This window comes from Hyla sarda, chromosome 4 (assembly GCF_029499605.1).
Source record: "Hyla sarda isolate aHylSar1 chromosome 4, aHylSar1.hap1, whole genome shotgun sequence".
NCBI classification, from domain to species: Eukaryota; Metazoa; Chordata; class Amphibia; order Anura; family Hylidae; genus Hyla; species Hyla sarda.
Genome location: NC_079192.1, coordinates 169,741,239 through 169,761,405, shown reverse-complemented (window position 1 = coordinate 169,761,405; position 20,167 = coordinate 169,741,239). Strand labels below are relative to the sequence as shown.

Sequence of the window (20,167 nt, the reverse complement as noted above, 5' to 3'; positions counted from 1 at the left end):
TTAGGATTCAGAATAGCTGCAGAAAAAAAATAGTGCTTGCACTGTTTTTTCTCCGGCTATACTCTCTGAAAATAACGGCACCCGATGGACCCCATTGACTATAATGGGTCCATCGGGACCCGTTATTGGTCGTTATGACCCGTCAAAATTACATCTGTCAAACTGGAAAAAAAAAAAGGTATTTGACGGGGTCTAAGTCTAAGGGATTGTTTTGGTCAGCTGCGCTCTTCCCCAGCTCTGTCTAGTGATTGGTCAGGGTCTGTACTTTTGACATGTCTTAGAGATATGATTGGAAGTAGTCTTAGCACTGATAAATGAAAGGAACACTTTAAAATCCTATAACTTTAATAGGAGGCATTTTTAGTGCAGAAACTTTTAATTGGGGCTCTTCATAATACACTTTACTACCCCACTTTTTTTTTTCCCTTCTAAATCAATAAGAATACAGGCTTGCTAACCCCCCCTCAATGGCATCTTCTGACATTTTACTATATGCCAAGGTATGTTCTCTAGATTTCATTGCTGTGTAGGATGGTAGAAGCATAGGTCGAAACAACTCTGGATATGTAGGGGAAACAAAAGTTTTAATCAATTGTTTTTGGCCTTGTTCACACTGCAGAATTTCGGAGCAGATTCTGGCGAAACAATTCAGCTCAAATTCCATTGCAGCAGTTCCAATGTTTTTAATGGAATTCTGCTGCATCGTTCACACAGAAGAATTCCCAAGCTGGAAACATCTGGGATGGAAATTTAAATTCCAACCTCTGCCAAAAGAATTAAGGTCTATGGAGAGGGCACATTTTCGAGCGGTCCTAGCACAGACACATGACTTGGCACCTCCTGTGGAATGTCGGGCCGGAAAAGTTCCGTACAGACGCTCTGCAAAAATGACAGTGTGCACATAGCCTTATGATGCCAACTCTTTTGCAACTGATGCCAACCTGGTGATCTGACTTCAAAAGCTGTGACCATGCATGTGCACAAAAATCTCCATTTTGATAAAGCCGTCTGCTCTGTCTTTTTTTTTTTTTTTTAGTGGTCTTGAGAGAAGGGCAACCTCCTCTGTAATTTCCACATGCCCTACTCTTTAAAGGGGTACTCCACTAGAAAAAAAAAATTTGGTCGCTCTTCATTGGGGGACACCTATACTGATGGGTATATGCTCATGCTACTAGGAGGCGCTGACACTGGGAAAAATGGGTATGGTGGCATATGGCTTTGCCCTTCTTCTCCCCCCCCCCCCCCCCCCTACACCCTGCTGTGTGAGGTGTCCAAAGGAATGACCCGTTGTCTACCATGGACCCATACCAGTAAGCCACACAGTGATCTGCATGGTTTCCTCTGCTGCCTGTCACACGGGTGATGTATCTGTTGCTGTACCCCACTGCTGTGCGTGGTATACAAAGTGATCCAGCGTGTCCTACGGACCCTATACAGGATGATGGGGATGCGCTCCATGGCTCCTCAGTCCCCCCCCCCCCCCCCCCCGATCTCCCAGGGGGTGGGGGCACAGTTTCTATCCATGGCTCCTAGGCCACCCCGACCTCCCAGCTATGACTTGGGGCACAGTGATCGCCTATCTGACTGTTCCCCTTTTGCCAGCACCTGGAGGTTTATCTGTTCAGCCAGGGTGTTGTCTGCACGGTTTCTACCGCCATCAGTCTCTGATCTCAGGGCTGCCGCGTGCATGGCCAGGTTTCCCGTACCTCACTGCTGGGGTGAGGGATCTGGATGAGGGTCCCTGCAGGTACATGGGACTGCTGCCAGTCCTTTGTCTGCTGGATCTCCTACACCGTCGGGTCACCCGTTGGATAGGCCACACTTCAGTATCCCACTTCTGTAAGAGGTTTCGAAGGAGTGACCCTGTGCTTTCAGGAATCCTATACCAGTTGGCCAGACGGTTGTCTGCATGCTTACTACTATGTCAGGCCAACTACTATACACCTTCCACACCGTGGACAGTAGTTCAGGTATCCTACTGCCAAGGCATGATTCCTAGTGAGTCACCCCATGTTGCTCCATGGGCCCTATATAATGCTCCACATACTGGTTTGCAGGGTTCCCTACTTAACCAGGTCCCTCTCTACATGTCTGCTGCTCTCAGACTGAAGGCTGGTAACCCACTTTCAGGGTGGGGTTCTGTATGCTGGACACAGTGTGGCCATGTCCCTATGCCAGATTGCCATACTGTCATATTACTCCACCAGATCACATCCCCAATTCCTGCCGCTAACGGGGCTGCAGTCCGATGCCTCACTTTCCATGTGACGTTCCACAAAGTGTGCCTCTATTGGTTCAGGGATCCTCTTCTACCTGTAAGTCAGACTGTGTCTGCATGATTCCTGCTCCACATACATACTTCATCTCTTGCATCTGCGCCTGCAGTCCTGGTGTGTGGCACCATTAGGAGATGGGTTGTGGGTTTTTCCTGCAGGTTTCATGGACCTTCACGGCAACAAAAACACTTTCTGTTCCCCTTTCTAAGGTTGCAACGTTGGTCTGCTAGGGGTATATCTTCCATATTGCCGGTCTGTTGGATGTCTGCGGTTTTCTTCATGTCTGCAGTCTTGGTATCCCACTACTTTTGTGCAGTACCCATGTCTGCATCTCTACATATGCTGAGGCCTCTGCACGTGTAGAGTCCACCTTCCTTCTGTTCGGTGGGGTGTGCAGTGGTTGAGCACCTCCCAGTGCCTCCAGGTATCTTTCCTGTGTTCCTTTACAGGATGGCTCAGGCGCCTGCTCTGTTGCCTTATTCTTCGCCCGAAGTGGCTCTCAACGCGGTAGGTTGTGTGTGCTTCTTACTTGCATTCGTAGTAACGTCTTGTATTTTTGTCTAGCTCCAGTGTGCAGGATTCTGATCCCTCTGGTGACACAAGTTGGCTCCTCCATACCGCAACGGGTTGTCGCTGGGGGCTACGTCCACCCGGTACTTTGTCCCGTGGCTGTGGGGCGGCATTTCCCTGCTCCTACAGTGCCTGGTGCACTTTGACAATCCCAGTTCCACAGGGGGTATGAGGATCAGGGAGCTTGGCATTGTCAGTACCTGAGTTTCATCTTGACCACCCCTTGTTTCCCCTCCACTATGGGGACTATTTGGTTGAGCACTTTCTGCTGCCATAGATGGAGCCCATCTCTCTCTTCCCACTATATAGGTGGGGTACCTGGCTGGGCCCTTGTTTTTGGCTGAGAGCAATCAACAGAGCTTTTTGCTGTCTATGTTTGTGTGCTTACTGCCCATCATTGCAGCCTAGCTCTCTTTCAGTTTCTTGGTTATCTACTGCTGCTCACGCAGCCTTGGCACTCTCCTCTGTTGAAGAAGTCTATGTAATCATGTATGGTCGGCAACAACCGGTCTAGCCATAGCCTGTTGTTTGGGTCCTACCATTGCTCTCCTCCTCCCTCAGCACAATCTCCTGAAAGGGTGTCTTCTTCCTTCCCTTTTCACAGGGTCAGTTGCGCTGCACTGACTCCATAGTCTTCTGGAGTAACCTTCCTGTGCTCGGAACCGGAGTCCCATCTGGGTTTCCTTTTGTTTACCCCTCTGTTCCCGTTGTGGCGGGATGTTTCTTCGGAGTGCTCTAGCTCCGCTCGAACCGCTGGGGTCCAAGACCGGTTAGTCTCCTTGTCTTGGACATTGCCCTAGGATGCTGTGGCATGCCTTCTTTTCAGGCGGCTTTCCTGATTCTTTGGGCCTTGGTGATGGTTGAGGTTTCGGGCATGTATAGTGATCCTGCCCAGACTTCTCTGCGATCCCATTTGTGGGGCGGTTTTTCTGGACCGCACTTCTTCATGTCTCGACATGGAAGTTTGTCGCCCGGAGCGTTTTTGCGGTCGTTGGGTTTATTTACCCTTCAGGTGTAAGTCTTCCAGGTGACTCAGGCATTTCCAGTTTCCATGTCTGTCGCTCCGGTGTTCCTGATTGCCCCCTTTTAAGGGCATTCCGCTCCTTTCCTCCTTCGCTGTCCATGTACTCCCAAGATGGAGGGTGTTCTGGTCATCCGGATTCCACCAGTCGAGCTACGGTCTCCTTCCAGGTGCTCACGGCGGGCTCCTGGGACAGGGATTTTGTGTCTGCAGCTGTTCAGGTCTTTGTTCTCATACACCAGACCTCTCTAGAGCTGGTTTCCGTCTTTCTTTTCTCACTATATGGCCTGTGTGTCTTGAGTCTCTACAGAGGATTGTCCCTTCCTTTAGCATCCTTGTCCATCTCCTTGGACAGGGGATCTTCCGGGAGCTCAGTTCCTGGGCCTTGGTTGTCTCTGCCCGGGATCTCGTCCGCAGGCCTTGCGGACACGTGAGTTTGGTCTCTGGACTGATTCCCTTTCTCTGGTGGTTGTTTTTCCCCCACCCTAGGGGACTACTTTGGTATGTCCCATCAGTATAGGTGTCCCCCAATGAAGAGCAAACGAGAAAAGGAGATTTTTTTTTGGACTCACTAAAATTTTTTCTTGTAGCCTTCATTGGGGGACACCGCACCCACCCATTTCTTCAATTTTTGGCCGGATGATCTTTTCTGGTTGTTGTGTATTTTTTTTTTTTTTTTTTTTTTTTAATCCGGGATTCTTTTCTTGGGCCCTTCGGACTTGTTCTTTGTTGGCTTCTCCTACTGCTTTGTGACAAAACTGATTACCTCACTTCCAGTGGGCGGGTATATCGAGACGACTTTTTTTTTTTGCTAGCGTCAGCGCGTCCTAGTTTCAAGAGCATATACTCATCAGTAAGGTGTCCCCAATAAAGAAGAGAGATTTTACAGTTAGTACAAAAAAAATCTCCTTTTTAAAATCAACTGGTGCCAGAACATTAAACAGATTTGTAAATTAATTCTATAAAAAAAATAAAAAAATCTTTCTTTCCAGTACTTATCAGCTGCTGTATGATCCACAGAGAGTTTTTCTTTTTTTAATTTCCTTTCTGCCTGACTACAGTGCTCTCTGCTGACACCTCTGTCCATTTTAGGAACTGTCGAGTAGGAGCAAATCCCATAGAAAACCTATCCTGCTCTGGACAGTTCCTGACATGGACAGAGGTGTCAGCAGAGAGCACTGTGGTCAGACAGAAAAGAACTTCAAAATGAAAAGAACTTTCTATGGATTATACAGCAGCTAAGTACTGGAAGGATTATGATTTTTTTAATAGAAGTAATTTGCAAATCTGTTTTAACTTTCTGGCAACAGTTGACTTATAAAGACCTTAAAGCGTACCCGTCAGATCCAACAAAAAAACATTTTTATTAATATATCACTCAGTACCTAATCCTGACCATGTACAGTGGTCCCTCAACATACGATGGTAATCCGTTCCAAATGAACTATTGTTTGTTGAAACCATCGTATGTTGAGGGATCTGTGCAATGTAAAGTATAGGAAGCTGTACTCACCTGTCCCCGCCGCACCGGACCGTCACCGCTGCCCTGGATGTCGCCCCCCATCGCTGTCACCACGTCCCTGTGATGTCTCTGCTGCCCGGGATCGTTGCTCTCACGTCGCCGTCATCACGTCACTACGCATGCTGCTCCTATTGCATGACAGGATGGCGTGCACGGCGACGTGATGATGACGATGGAGAGCGCCGGCAATGGAGTGAATCCCGAAGAGGACGCTCCGGAGCCCCGAGGAGAGGTAGGAGACCATCACTGGAGCACACGGGGCACCGTAAACGGCTATCCGGCGGCAACTGAAGCAGTCAGCGCTGCCGGATAGCAGTTTATGCGATGGCCCCGACATACAAAAGCATCGTATGTTGATGCTGCCTTCAACATGCAATGGCCTCTGAGAAGCCATCGCATGTTGAAATTATCGTATGTCGGGGCCATTGTAGGTTGGGGGGGTCACTGTACATCTAATTTTTATGTATCTTGCACCTTTTATTTTTTTTAATTACACTTTTAATTTAGCTCACTAGTATGAATTCCTCTCAAAGGGAGGGGGCGTGGCCTCACAGTGCAGATCTCCGCCCCCTCCCTCAGTATGCTTTCTGCTCACATCTCCCATAGCATTAGCAAAACTACAACTCCCAGCTTGTCCTCACTGACAGTAGCGGGACAGAAGCTGACAGTGGGAGGATATTTCCTCTAGCTGTGAGCCCTGCGCTCAAAGCTGTCAATCAAGGAAGTGTGACCATGACATGGGCGATGACTCATGGACAAAGCAGGACTAGTATGTGTCCAAGCAGGCAGGGGGGGGCAGTTGTTTGACTGACTGGCTTTTTCAGTTTGAAATACTGAAAATTTTCTTATGAAAGCAATTGCAAAACCTATTGGTTATACATGCTTTACCACATATCAAAAGTTTTTGTATCTGACAGTGCCCATTTAAAAAAAATAAAAAAAAAGTTTTCCACCCCAGTACCCCTTTAATATGGGTTGTATTCCCAAGGGCCTGTTTACATAATGTTTGAAATATCCTGAATATTAATAAGCTGTCTTAAAAACAGGATCCTTCTACCTTTTTATAGTTGTCATAGTTTATAGTAGGGATCGACCGATATAGTTTTTTTAGGGCCGATACCGATAATCTGTGGAGGTTAGGGCCAATAGCCGATAACTTATACCGATATTCCTGTATAAATTATCTGCTATTTCTTTTCCTATATCCTTAGTCCAATCACCGCCGCTGCCCCATTACCTCCCCGTCCCCGGTTTTAGAATTACCGGGGTCCGCGCTACTTCTTGTTCCGGCGGCGTCCTGAGCTGTCACTGTGTGCACTGACGGTGACGTCGCGTTGAGGACATCACTCATCATTGCACAGCGTAACGCAGGAGCCAGAATTAGCGCGGACCCCGGGAACAGGTAATTATAAAACCGGGGATGGGGGAGGCAATGGGGCAGTGGTGGGGGGGCCATTATCGGATTATCGGCAAGGTAGTTGCCGATAACGTCCAAAATCATGAATATCGTCCGATAATATCGGCCAAACCGATAATTGGTCGATCCCTAGTTTAAAGCATCACTGTCATTTGGAAAAACGATTTTGACATGTTGTCCAGGCATTTCGAAAGCTTAAATTGCACTGGGTATCAGTCCTGAGACCTGGTGTGGTCACGAGTTACAGGTGGGTGAATTGTGCAGCAGCGTGCACCTCCCTCCTAAATGGCGCCCAAATCTGACTCGTTTACTGTAGACTCTAAGGCAGTGAGTTGGCCGGGGAGTGAAGAGCGCTGTCGCGCAATTCACAGGGTTATGACTCACGGTCTCTGCGTATCGGAGGACTGAAACTACATGTTAAGTTTTTCCAAATAAAACTGATGCTTTAAACATGCTGTTTGATAGTAGTTAACCAGATGTTGTCTCTTAGTTAATAGACCGCTATACATTATTATTATACTAATTTTCGATACCTATGGCAGCTTTTACTTGCCACATACAAATTCTTTTAATACTGATGATAAATGTTGAAGGTGGTCCTAATGCTGGAGCCCTCACTGATCAGGAGAATGGGGATCCTTTACCCTTGCCAGTTGAATGGAGCTGCGGTCAAGCATGTACACTAGCACACACAATTCTATAGTTACCGGACTGCTGTACTATAGACTTTAGATGACGCAGCATTGGTCGCTGCTCTGTGTACCACTGTTCTCTTCACTTTTTTGGGGTTCCAGCATTCAGACCATCACCAGTCAGAATCTTACAAGCTTTTCTGTGGACAGGTGATAGGTTTTGATAATGGAAAAGCTCCTTTTAAAGCATTACGGTCATTTAAAAAACTTTTGACATGTCGTCCAGATAATAAGCCGCATGGCAGCGTGTGCTTTACTTCCCGGTCAGCCACTTGATCTTACTTTTGTCACTTCATAGTAGGGATCGACCGATATCGATTTTTTTTTTTTAGGGCAGATACCGATAATCTGTGACCTTTCAGGCCGATAGCCGATAACTTATACCGATATTTCAGTATAAGTTATAAGCTGTTCCCCACCACCCACCCGACCACTCAGAAGCCGCTGAAGATCAATGATTTAAAGAGGGTGCTTTAAATCAATGAACTGCAGCGGCTTTTGCGGGGCCGCCACCGCCTGCTTCTCTCCCCCTGCCTGTCCAGGGTTCCTCCCAAGTCCAACCGCCGCTGCTGCCCCATTGCCTCCCCCATCCCCGGTTTTATAATTACCTGTTCCCGGGGTCTGCACTACTTTTGGCTCTGGCGGTGTCCTGGGCTGTCACTGTGCGCACTGATGGTGACGTCGCGTTGAGGACGTCACTCGTCATTGCGCTGCGCAGCACGCCGCAGGAGCCTGAAGTAGCGCGGACCCCAGGAACAGGTAATTATAAAACTGGGGATGGGGGAGGCAATGGGGCAGCGTCGACGGACTCTGGCTGGGGTGGGGGCCGACACATTATCGGCAAGGTAATTGCCGATACCGATAATGTCCAAAATCGTGAATATTGGCCGATAATATCAGCCAAACTGATAATCGGTCGATCCCTACTTCATAGACCAGTGTTTCCCAACCAAGGTGCCTCCAGCTGTTGCAAAACTACAACTCCCAGCATGCCCGGATTCCCGGTTGGGAAACACTGTCATAGACTAATGCAGTGAAAGAGTTGGATTCCAACGACAGCCGGGAAGTCAAGAGAGCACTAAGACCCGGTTTGATCTAAGTCTAGATGACAAGTCAGAAGTATTTTTAAATGACCGTATTTTAAGCATTTCAGCCAATGCACAGATCCTTTTCTAGAGGCCAAGTGTATGTGGCTGGATAGCTGAGGGTTGTCTGGTAATAAAATCAGTAAATCTTCATAAGAACTAGAGGCATCACAGATCAGGTTATATGGTGTAACATATTGTGGGAATGGAAGCTACAGTGAGAGATTATTTGGGTGTAGTTGTGTTCTCCCCGATCACTTTCACGCTACAGGGTCTTGTGTACTGTAGTGATGCTTAGGCTGGGTTTATGCAAGGGTGATACTAGTGCATTTTTACTTTGGCAGACTGTGGGTCTGGTGACAGGTAAAGAGCTGTTATATTGGATCAATAAACACACAACCGGGCCAGTTTCTGTGTAGGTGCTCATGTTATAATGGCTTTGCTGTGCATTGTCTATAATGCCATGTTTAAAGGGGTACTTTGGTGGAAAACTTTTTTATTTTTAATCAACTGGTGCCAGAAAGTTAAACAGATTTGTAAAGTACTTCTATTAAAAAAAAAATCTTAATCCTTCCAGTACTTATTAGCTGCTGAATACTACAGAGGAAATTATTTTCTTTTTGGAACACAGAGCTCTCTGCTGACATCATGAGCTCAGTGCTCTCTGCTGACATCTCTGTCCATTTTAAGAACTGTCCAGAGTAGGAGAAAATCCCCATAGCAAACATATGCTGCTCTGGACAGTTCCTAAAATGGACAGAGGTGTCAGCAGGTGGTCATGATGTCAGCAGAGAGCACTGTGGTCAGACAGAAAAGAAATCCAAAAAGAAAAGCATTTCCTCTGTAGTATTCAGCAGCTAATAGGTACTGGAAGGATTCAGATTTTTTAATAGAAGTAATTTACATATCTGTTAAACCTTCCTGCACGAGTTGATTTAAAAACAAAAAAATGTTTTCCACCGGAGTACCCCTTTAAACATTGTGGTCTGGTGTTTTCTAGCTGCACAAAAAGAAAAGAAAAATAAACACTTAAAGGAAAACAAACACATTACTACGTGCCGTTTTGCCACGAATGTGGTTACAATTTTTGTTGAAGGAATAGCAAACTAGGCTGCGCTGCTTTATAAAGTTATCTGGATGCTGTGATTTTTCCTCTTAAAAACCACAGCAAAGTCTGAACTGAACCTAAGTGTAAGCATCTTGCTGCTGCTGCCTCGCTGTCCAGTTCTTCTCTCATTGTCTGCTTTCCTGTTATGGATCTTGGCGTTCTGGGCTCTGGGACTAATTCTGCACAAATTGTCTTCTTTCTTTAAGCGCTGGTCGGATTATGTGGAAAGATACATGAACTGTGACTCTACTTCCCCAGAGCTGAGAGAGCATCTTGCACAGAAACCTGTTTTCTTACCCAGGTGAGCTCATCATCTGATACCTGTGCCGACACTATCCCTGGTTTTAGTCAGTAACCACATTTGCCTTCTTTCTTGTAGGTTTATTTTTCCTTTTAGTCTCTACCACCTCTGTTGGGAAGCTATTCCAGTATTCTTATCTTCACATTTAGTCTGACCACTCCACTCTTGAGCTGCATCTTGTATGAATTTTGTCTAACTTTTGAGGGTGTTTTTTTTTTCCCCACCACAGATCGAACGTGGATTCAAAAGCATTAAACTTCTAAACATGGTGTATGTAACGTGTATGTTACCAGTGCTTTATTGTTACACAGGAACCTGCGCAGAATCCGGAAGTGCCAGCGAGGCCGAGAACAACAGGAGAAGGAAGGGAATGGAAAGCGCACACTAGAGAATCTAGAGAGTCTGGACAAGCTACAGTGCAAATTCAAGCTGAATTCTTACAAGATGGTATACGTCATCAAATCTGAGGACTACATGTACCGTCGCACCGCCTTATTGAGGGCACAGCAGGTTTGTATGTATGTTGGTGTAATAGTAGAAGAGGTGTTTACAGGACAGTTTGGGGCATTTATCAAAAGTGAACTTGGTTTTTGTTCACTTTAGATAAAAAAAAAAAGTTGCGAGGAAAGTGGCATCCGTGTGCCAAATGTATCAAATGGCGCACAAATGTTTATGAATGCCCACTGAACTAACCTCTCTGGTTAAATGTCGCAGAGCAGTGGCGGGCCGTGCCACAAGTGTATTAAAAGTAGCACCACCCTTAATACAATTGTCGCACGGAGTAATATAGGGCAGGGTTGAATTGCCCTGTGATTTCTTTCTATATCTGGTCCGGTCGACTTTTTTCGCAGAAAAGTTCCACATGATAAATTAGTGACCACTGCACAAAGTTATCTAAAACAGATCACTTTGTGGTCATAAAAATTAAACAGTCTAAATGAAATATCGCAGGAAAAGTCCCATGGGATCAGCCTGCGACTTTTCCTGCTTCAAATTTAGACAAAAGAAGCTATCAAAATTGTTTGATAAATTCCCCTCATAGTGTCTTAGCTTAGCAAAAAAAAATATATATATATATATAGATATGATTGCGATTATTTTTGGTGTATTGTCTATTTAGCGCTTGTTTAAACATCTTAAGATTTAACATGGAGTCTGTTGCATTGTGTTTCTTTTAGTCCCATGAACGGGTCAGCAAACGACTGCACCAGCGCTTCCAAACATGGCTGAGCAAGTGGAATCTGGAACACGTGAGCCGGGAGATGGCAGCTGATACTAGAAAGTGGCTGATGGGAGAGGGGGTTGAGGGTATGGTGCCCTGTGCCACCACCCGGGACTCTGAGATCCTCCATTTTGTGGATATAAGCAAGTACCGAGTAAAATATGGACCAGCCTTTAAAACCCCGTAAAAGGATGAGACATGCAGCCATTCCTCTCTGGAGTGACTTGTTTGAAGTATAAAATGTTTTGTCTATACCAGCAGGATCATTTACAGAAGCATGGGTGGACCCTTTGCCCTCACTCGGAGGGTAAATTTAGCTCTCTTGTTGCCAGAAGAGTTGCCGCAAGCCCCTCTGGTAGAAAATTGGGTTTAGGGTTACCAAGAATCTCCTGCCAATCCCTTACCAGTTAGTCTTAGCAGACCTCTTCTCACCCGTGGTATGTAAATACAAGTGTGTAAATACCGTTAACAAAGGTTCAGCTCCTGTTCTTTCCATTATTTTATAGCGAGTGCCATCTTAGTTTAACCTTCTGTTACCTATTTTTGTAACATAGTGATTGGGGGGAACATCTGGAAACCACAACCTCCTTTATTACTGTTTCTACCAAAGGGAGTCTATTGAGAGTGTGGTTTATATATAGAACTACAGTATACCTGTCAGAAAACTGCCCCAACCCCCTCATTACTGTATCTCGTCCATGTGAGTGTTACATTTATCTTTTACTCTTCTGTCCTTTATTCTGCCCCCTTTTTTTTTTAAACTGTGTAAATAAAGAAAAGGTTTGGTATGACTATGTTTTTGATGAAAGAAGACACAATAATTCAGGTGTTTTTTCTATTCTTTGTGCTTTGTACTTACAAGACAGGTGAAGAACCATATAGTCAACCACTGTTTCTTTAGGAACACTAAACATCAGTAAGTTGAATATTTTAAAAAGAAATATTTTTGTGGATTAATTTTTATTTTTGTCTGTCTTGTCTATATAAAATGGATTATGAATTATTGCAGTTGTTATATTGGCAATCAGATGTCAGTCTAAGAAAGTACATTCCAGAATTGTAAAGAAAGCCAGTAGTCACATGCAGTGATATCCTTTTTGTTAGGCAGTACAGTAGACCTGCCCATACATTCCACCTACTACTGAGCCCTGTATCAGCAATTTAAGGCCCCTTTTAGACCTACTAAAAGGCTATTTAGCCCTTTAAAGTATGATTGTTGGCCACACATCTCGTTTATGTAGGACTTTTACCGACGATGAGGATTTTACTGAAAAGATGCGATACTACAAAAGATGCGTTCAGCCTATGAACAAGCGTTTTCTCATTCATCAGCTGTCATACAGGCCATTTGTTGGGAACAAACATTCCTATGAACACTCTTTTCACCTGATAATCTGCCCATGTAAAGGTCAGCAAACATTTTTCTCCAGTCCACCTCAATGCCCCAAAATCCTTGTGTTTCCAATTGTTGAGGGGGGTAAGCTCCTGCCAAACTTTTCTGATGCTGGCTTATCTCCCTGAGAACAAAAGGACTAATAGTTTTGATTCCAGCTGCCTTACTATTTACACAGTTCCCTTGCTATCGACTGTCTTTTGTGATCAGATAAAGAGTAAGAAGGACATCATACACATTAAATGATCAACAGATCCCATTAAAATCAGCTGGTTTTGCTAACACCTACCTAATGTGTATGGCTAGCATAAATGGCCACTGTAGTTTCAAAAAAAACGCCCTGAAGTTTGATACCCTATGTGCTTTCTAACATATTTGTAAAGCACTTTACAAAAAATGACTCAGAGAAAAACAGCTCTAAATTCTTGGCCGCTAGGTATCTCACTTCTCCGCTGCTAGAGATGGAATTCTGTGAGCAGCAGTTTGCAGAGACCAGGACGTGAGAAAGGTAAATCAAGACTTCCCTCATGTCTTAACCACCAATAAAATTCTGGGCAACTGTCTCTTGTGTAAACACTTGTGTTTTTACTATGCACACAGTGCTGCAGGTTACTACTCAGGGCTGCTTTTGTGATAGAATGTTGCAGTGATCCTTTCAGCTTGAATATTGCTTTGTAAATCCAGTAAATCAACAACCCCCTCTTACCACATGCCATACTGTAAATCAATCAAAGCACAGTGGCAGTCTTTTCAGTCTATATGCTCTCATGTAGTTGGTCAGAGTAAGGAAAAGGAAGTCCATGTGTGAGTACTGCTGGCAAAAAGCTCCGCTCTAGCCCTGCCCTCTGAAATGGAGACAATGAGAAATAGCTGTGCACCATAGATGATGATAGAGCAAAAGATGCAAAAAATTTTCACCTAGCATGAAATTGGCTGATCGGCACTACCAATGTTTCATTTTGTTCCAACCTCCCCTGTGTCTCGGTTTGGCTTTGGCAGGCTCAGGTGCAGCCTTGGCTGGTCAAATGAGTGACTCAGCTCCATGGCGGGGTGTCACTCATAAGAAGTTCCGTCAGTCACCACTAGAGATGAGCGAAGTTACAGTGATTCGATTCGTCACGAACTTCTCGGCTTGGCAGTTGCTGACTTTAGCCTGCATAAATTAGTTCAGCTTTCAGGTGCTCCGGTGGGCTGAAATAGGTGGATACAGTCTTAAGGGAGACTCTTTCCTAGGACTGTATGCACCTTTTCCAGCCCACAGGAGCACCTGAAAGCTGAACTAATTTATGCGGGCTAAAGTCAGCAACTGCCAAGCCGAGAAGTTTGTGACAAATTGAATTACTGTAACTTCGCTCATCTCTATTCACAGCTGCTCACTGATTTAAACTTGCTGTGGCACAGCCAGTGGCCAATTAAGAACAGTGCGGGAGATTTATCAAAACCTGCGTAGGGGAAGAGTGGTGCAGTTACCCATAGTAACCAATCAAATTGCTTCTTTCAAAAATAAAAGCAATCTGGTTGCTATGGGCAACTGCACAGGTTTTGATAAATGTCCCCCAGTGACGGCTGGCTGCTGCAGGACAGGACATCCCGTGCCACCCATGGGGACTGCCACCAATACACTGCGTTGCGGCACTCAGTTTGGAAAGCATTGACCTACAGAATAAAGAGAGCATGTCATTTTAAAGCGTTACTATCGTTTTAGCAGGATGCTATCTCATTGCCTGAGACAAGTGCTGATACTGCCTGATGTTTCATCCCGGCCACCAGCCAAAAAGATAGTAACGATTTAAGCGTGAAACAAAAATCCCCAATTTCGCCCTACATATATAATCAATGGAGCTTTGCTGTAGATTTTGTGGTAAAATGTGATGTCATTACAACGTACAGTTGGTTCCGCAAAGAACAAGCCCTCATATGGGTGTGTAAAGTAAAAGAATTCTGGCTTTTAAAAGGCAAGGAGAAAGAAAATTTAAATTGCTGTGTCATTAAGAGGTTAAAACATTTTTAATGTTCATTTTTCTGGTGCACCCGTAAAGAAGCCTATGGCAAAAAGAAAAGGATATGTTATAAAAAAAAAAAATACAATACTGACCATAACACTTTTACTGGTCACTATCGCCCTTTAATAATTTGCTGACAATGCAGTTCCTTGGCGTTCTACCATAAAAGAGGAATTTTTTCAGTTTATAGTAACTTCTGTCTATCCCAGAATTATGTATTATGGGCTAATTTGTTGCAATGTAAAATTTGCGACTTTAGGTTTTCACAAGAAATCCAGGTGAGTTGTTATTCGCAGATTTTTAGTAACGTTAATGCAGTGGTAATGGATTTATTATTAGCAACTTGTTGCAGATTTTGTCACAATGCCCTCAATTTGTCCCAAGTTCTACAAAACTGGCTGTGGACAGTATTTGTAAAAAAGTCACACATTTTGGCGCAAACAGGTTAAAAGGTCCCAGAAAAGTTGAAGAGGAGGAACCATACAAAGTAGTGCACTAAGTGTCTGTTCCAAAAAAAAAAAGTGTACCATCACCGTATTTATCACACACCTTGCACAATTTAATAAATTTGGCACACATACACATAACCACCATACAGAATAAAGGTGTATAAAAATCATTCACCTGCACTACTCTTCATAAATCCTCCACATGTCTGATCCCATGTAATGCAACGGAAAACTGTCGTTTTCAATGTATTCCCTAAAGGGGTTATCCATTGGATTGGAAGGACAGCTGATTTCTTCAAACACAGCACCACCCATGTCCTCAGGCTGTGTGTGGTATTGCAGGTCAGGTCCATTAACATGAAAAGAACCAGGTTGTAATACCACACACAACCCAAAGCCATGGGTGGTGCTGTTTTCTAGAAAAAATGAGCTTTGTTTTCTATACCAATTGTATATTAGATAATTCAGAGAGAATGGTCAAGCATGACTTGTATTGGATGGGCTTCTTTCTGGAGTTTAGTAAGATTACAAGGCAAATATACCTTGTCAAAAAAAAAAAAAAAAAAAAAAACACCTAAAGGGTTCCTTACATTATTTTTGAGTTCTTTAAACCATTTTGTAGTTTCTGGTGACCTGTTTCAATCTCTGTTTTTATTGACTACCTGCACTTTTTCCTGAATAGTCAGAGGACAAAAAAAGTGTGGGAGTATATGAGGCTGAGGAAGTGTGAGTAGATGAGGCTGAGGAAGTGTGAACCAAGCTCAGAGGGTGTGAGTATATGAGGCTGAGGAAGTGTGAATCTGGCTCAGGGGGTGTGAGTAGATGAGGCTGAGGAAGTGTGAATCTGGCTCGGGGTGTGAGTAGATGAGGCTAAGGAAGTGTGAATCAGGCTCAGGGGGTGTGAGTAGATGAGGCTGAGGAAGTGTGAATCAGGCTCAGGGGGTGTGAGTAGATGAGGCTGAGGAAGTGTGAATCAGGCTCAGGGGGTGTGAGTATATGAGGCTGAGGGCAGGAATCAGGCTCAGGGGTGTGTGAGTATATGAGGCTGAGGAAGTGTGAATCAGGCTCAGGGGGTGTGTGAGTAGATGAGGCTGAGGAAGTGTGAATCAGGCTCAGGGGGTGTGAGTAGATGAGGCTGAGGAAGTGTGAATCTGGCTCAGGGGGTGTGAGTAGATGAGGCTGAGGAAGTGTGAATCTGGCTCAGGGGGTGTGAGTAGATGAGGCTGAGGAAGTGTGAATCTGGCTCAGGGGGTGTGAGTAGATGAGGCTGAGGAAGTGTGAATCTGGCTCAGGGGGTGTGAGTAGATGAGGCTGAGGGCAGGAATCAGGCTTGGGGTGTGAGTATATGAGGCTGAGGGCAGGAATCGGGCTCAGGGGGGTGTGAGTAGATGAGGCTGAGGGCAGGAATCGGGCTCAGGGGGGTGTGAGTAGATGAGGCTGAGGGCAGGAATCGGGCTCAGGGGGTGTGAGTAGATGAGGCTGAGGAAGTTTGAATCACGCTTGGGGTGTGAGTATATGAGGCTGAGGGCAGGAATCAGGCTTAGGGGGTGTGAGTAGATGAGGCTGAGGAAGTGTGAATCAGGCTCAGGCTGAGGAAGTGTGAATCAGGCTCAGGGGGTGTGAGTAGATGAGGCTGAGGAAGTGTGAATCAGGCTCAGGGGGTGTGAGTATATGAGGCTGAGGGCAGGAATCAGGCTCAGGGGTGTGTGAGTATATGAGGCTGAGGAAGTGTGAATCAGGCTCAGGGGGTGTGTGAGTAGATGAGGCTGAGGAAGTGTGAATCAGGCTCAGGGGGTGTGAGTAGATGAGGCTGAGGAAGTGTGAATCTGGCTCAGGGGGTGTGAGTAGATGAGGCTGAGGAAGTGTGAATCTGGCTCAGGGGGTGTGAGTAGATGAGGCTGAGGAAGTGTGAATCTGGCTCAGGGGGTGTGAGTAGATGAGGCTGAGGGCAGGAATCAGGCTCAGGGGGGTGTGAGTAGATGAGGCTGAGGAAGTGTGAATCAGGCTCAGGCTGAGGAAGTGTGAATCAGGCTCAGGGGGTGTGAGTAGATGAGGCTGAGGAAGTGTGAATCAGGCTCAGGGGGTGTGAGTATATGAGGCTGAGGGCAGGAATCAGGCTCAGGGGTGTGTGAGTAGATGAGGCTGAGGAAGTGTGAATCAGGCTCAGGGGGTGTGTGAGTAGATGAGGCTGAGGAAGTGTGAATCTGGCTCGGGGTGTGAGTAGATGAGGCTGAGGAAGTGTGAATCTGGCTCAGGGGGTGTGAGTAGATGAGGCTGAGGAAGTGTGAATCTGGCTCAGGGGGTGTGAGTAGATGAGGCTGAGGGCAGGAATCAGGCTCAGGGGGGTGTGAGTAGATGAGGCTGAGGGCAGGAATCAGGCTCAGGGGGGTGTGAGTAGATGAGGCTGAGGGCAGGAATCGGGCTCAGGGGGGTGTGAGTAGATGAGGCTGAGGGCAGGAATCTGGCTCAGGGGGTGTGAGTAGATGAGGCTGAGGAAGTTTGAATCACGCTTGGGGTGTGAGTATATGAGGCTGAGGGCAGGAATCAGGCTCAGGGGGTGTGAGTAGATGAGGCTGAGGAAGTTTGAATCAGGCTCAGGGGGTGTGAGTATATGAGGCTGAGGGCAGGAATCGGGCTCAGGGTGGTGTGAGTAGATGGAGGCTGAGGGCAGGAATCAGGCTCAGGGGGTGTGAGTATATGAGACTGAGGGCAGGAATCGGGCTCAGGGGGTGTGAGTATATGAGGCTCGGGTGAGGATAGCAGCTGAGCGGGTGTTAAGGCACAAGGGGTGTGAATTGGGTTTAGGATTTGTAAATATGAGCCACAGGGTGTGAATCGACACTCAGGACTACAAAAATTATTTGCAAACACTAATTTATCAATCTGTCGGAGACAATGTGGTTTAGTACTTTCTTAGTTTTGTTTCTTAAAATGAGCTGTGATTGGTTGTTAAGTGTCTGAGACAAATATCAGACACATTTGACATATTGATAAATTAGTGTTTTGAGACAAAAATATGTTGATATTGTCAGACAGACAGCACCCAATCACAGCTCAATTTGTCTCAGGCAGATTGCTATATCTGGGCCTAAGTGGTGGTAATATGTGCTCAATTTTTGTTATGTTTTGGATAGAAACACCAGCTTAAAAATTCTACAGTACCCTGTTCAGTTCCTGTTTGACCATTTAGTATCATGAACACGCCTATAAATATGGTGCTTCTCTTCCCCAGGCCATCTACACTTCTCCATCAGTGAATGCCAGTAATAACCACAAAGTGATTGTTCTTTGCCACAACCCATGTCCCACTAATGTCATCATTTCTGCTCGGTGATACTTAACCTCCTTCAGATTTTCTTGGTACTGTGGTCCTCCATCCCATGTTGGGACAGCCCCTCAGCAGCCGCTTACATACAATTTTCTGTTTCAGTAGCACATAAAGAGGAGCTTAACAGTCTCAGGATGGCAACAGTATAGTGACAGAAACAAAAATCTGTTTATTTGCTGTCATGGTTTTACTTTAGACTTTATTAAGAATATTACTCCAGAGAGTCAGTAGACCTACGCTGGTTTCCAATCTTTCCTTAGTACTTCTTGGTACCATCTCCTATAAGCAATGCGCACCTGTCTACATGATGTCATTCATACAGACTGGGTCACCTGTTTCTGTTGCTTCTTGTCCACATCTGGAGCCCTTATGCTCATTTTAGATGCTATTGGCAGTTGTCAAGAACCGGTATGGGCTCTGACCAGTCTACGGCTACATAACTCCAAACACAAACATTACTCTAACATTGCGATCAGAGTTACAGGTAGGTAAAGTACGTGGCAGCACCTACCTCTTCTATGTACTCAATCAGCACCAAGGCAAAGCTTAGTACATTAATTAGGGTAATGATAAAATATGTAAAAAAAAACAAAACAAGTAAAATAACAAATAGCTATTGTATGGCACTAAAAACAACACATTTCTGGTCCATACTGAACCCTTTATCAGGTAAGTACAAGTACCATACTGCCGGTCTAATGAGCCTAAGTGACTGGATTGTTGGGATCTATGGCAGACCTGGGAGACACAGTAGTCCATTTATAATTCAGGGATGCTGATGGACTGGCAGGCATAATGTTTTATCATATGATGGTTAAAAGACGGTAATTATGTCATAAAAGAATCCTCATATGCATGAAGGAGCTAAAGACTTTATCAACATAAAAATAAATGACCCAACTCTGGAGATGCTTGCACAAAAAGACCTCAATAAAATAGAATGGGTTTAAAGGGATACTCCGGTCCTAAGACATCTTATCCCCTATACAAAAGATAGGGGATAAGATGTCTGACCGCTGGAGTCCCTTCACTGGGGACCCCCACAATCTTGCATTCAGCACCCACCTCGGGGAGCTGTACGCCGCGCTGCCAGAGATGTCACAACTCCGCCCCCGTGGTCGTCACACGGCAGATTCTGAGCTGGCAGCGCGGCGTGCAGCTCCCAGAGGTGGGTGCTGAATGCAAGATTGCGGGGGTCCCCAGCGACAGGACCCCCGTGGTCAGACATCTTATCCCCTATCCTTTGGATAAGGGATAAGATGTCTTAGGGCCGGAGTACCCCTTTAAAGGTGAGCAACAAAAATGGTGAAAAGTCTAAGGCATAAAACTTTTCATGAGAGTCTTAAGATACGCTGACATATTAAGGTTTTTATTGCAATCATTGAATTGAAAGCCAGGAATATGGATTTGTGATCTGTTCCTGGCTTTTTATTCAATAATTGCAATAAAAAACTTGAATATGTGAACACCCGTTCAAAAAAAACTCAATTTGTATAGAAAAAAGGGAAAAGGAGGGTATAATCGAAACCTTGAAATATGGAAAAGTTGTAACGATAAAGAACATAGACATTTTCAGTTTTTTTCTGTTTGTTTTTTCATCCTTGCATTCCAAGAGCAATAACTTTATTTTTCTGTCAACCAAGTCGTATAAAGGCTTCCTTCTAATACATCTCAAAAGAGTTTAACATGGTTGTATACAACTGTACACAGTAGGTAAATAAAACAAAACCTGGACACAAAGTACAGAAAAAATATATATTTAAATGGCAGGCATTGTATT

The 20,167-nt window shown here is 45.1% G+C and overlaps 1 protein-coding gene across 4 annotated transcripts in view; it reads left to right on the top strand.

The window, feature by feature from the left end:
* Positions 1 to 12,006, top strand: part of SIN3A (SIN3 transcription regulator family member A) — a 91,620-nt gene extending 79,614 nt beyond the window's left edge. For all 4 annotated transcript variants that reach the window (XM_056572707.1, XM_056572708.1, XM_056572706.1 and 1 more), the window contains exons 19-21: positions 9,898 to 9,992; positions 10,304 to 10,502; positions 11,171 to 12,006. In XM_056572707.1, coding sequence (XP_056428682.1) covers positions 9,898 to 9,992; positions 10,304 to 10,502; positions 11,171 to 11,401 — 525 coding nt within the window. In that variant the 3' untranslated portion in view covers positions 11,402 to 12,006. The remainder of the gene's footprint in view (positions 1 to 9,897; positions 9,993 to 10,303; positions 10,503 to 11,170) is intronic.
* The last annotated feature ends 8,161 nt before the right edge of the window (positions 12,007 to 20,167 follow it).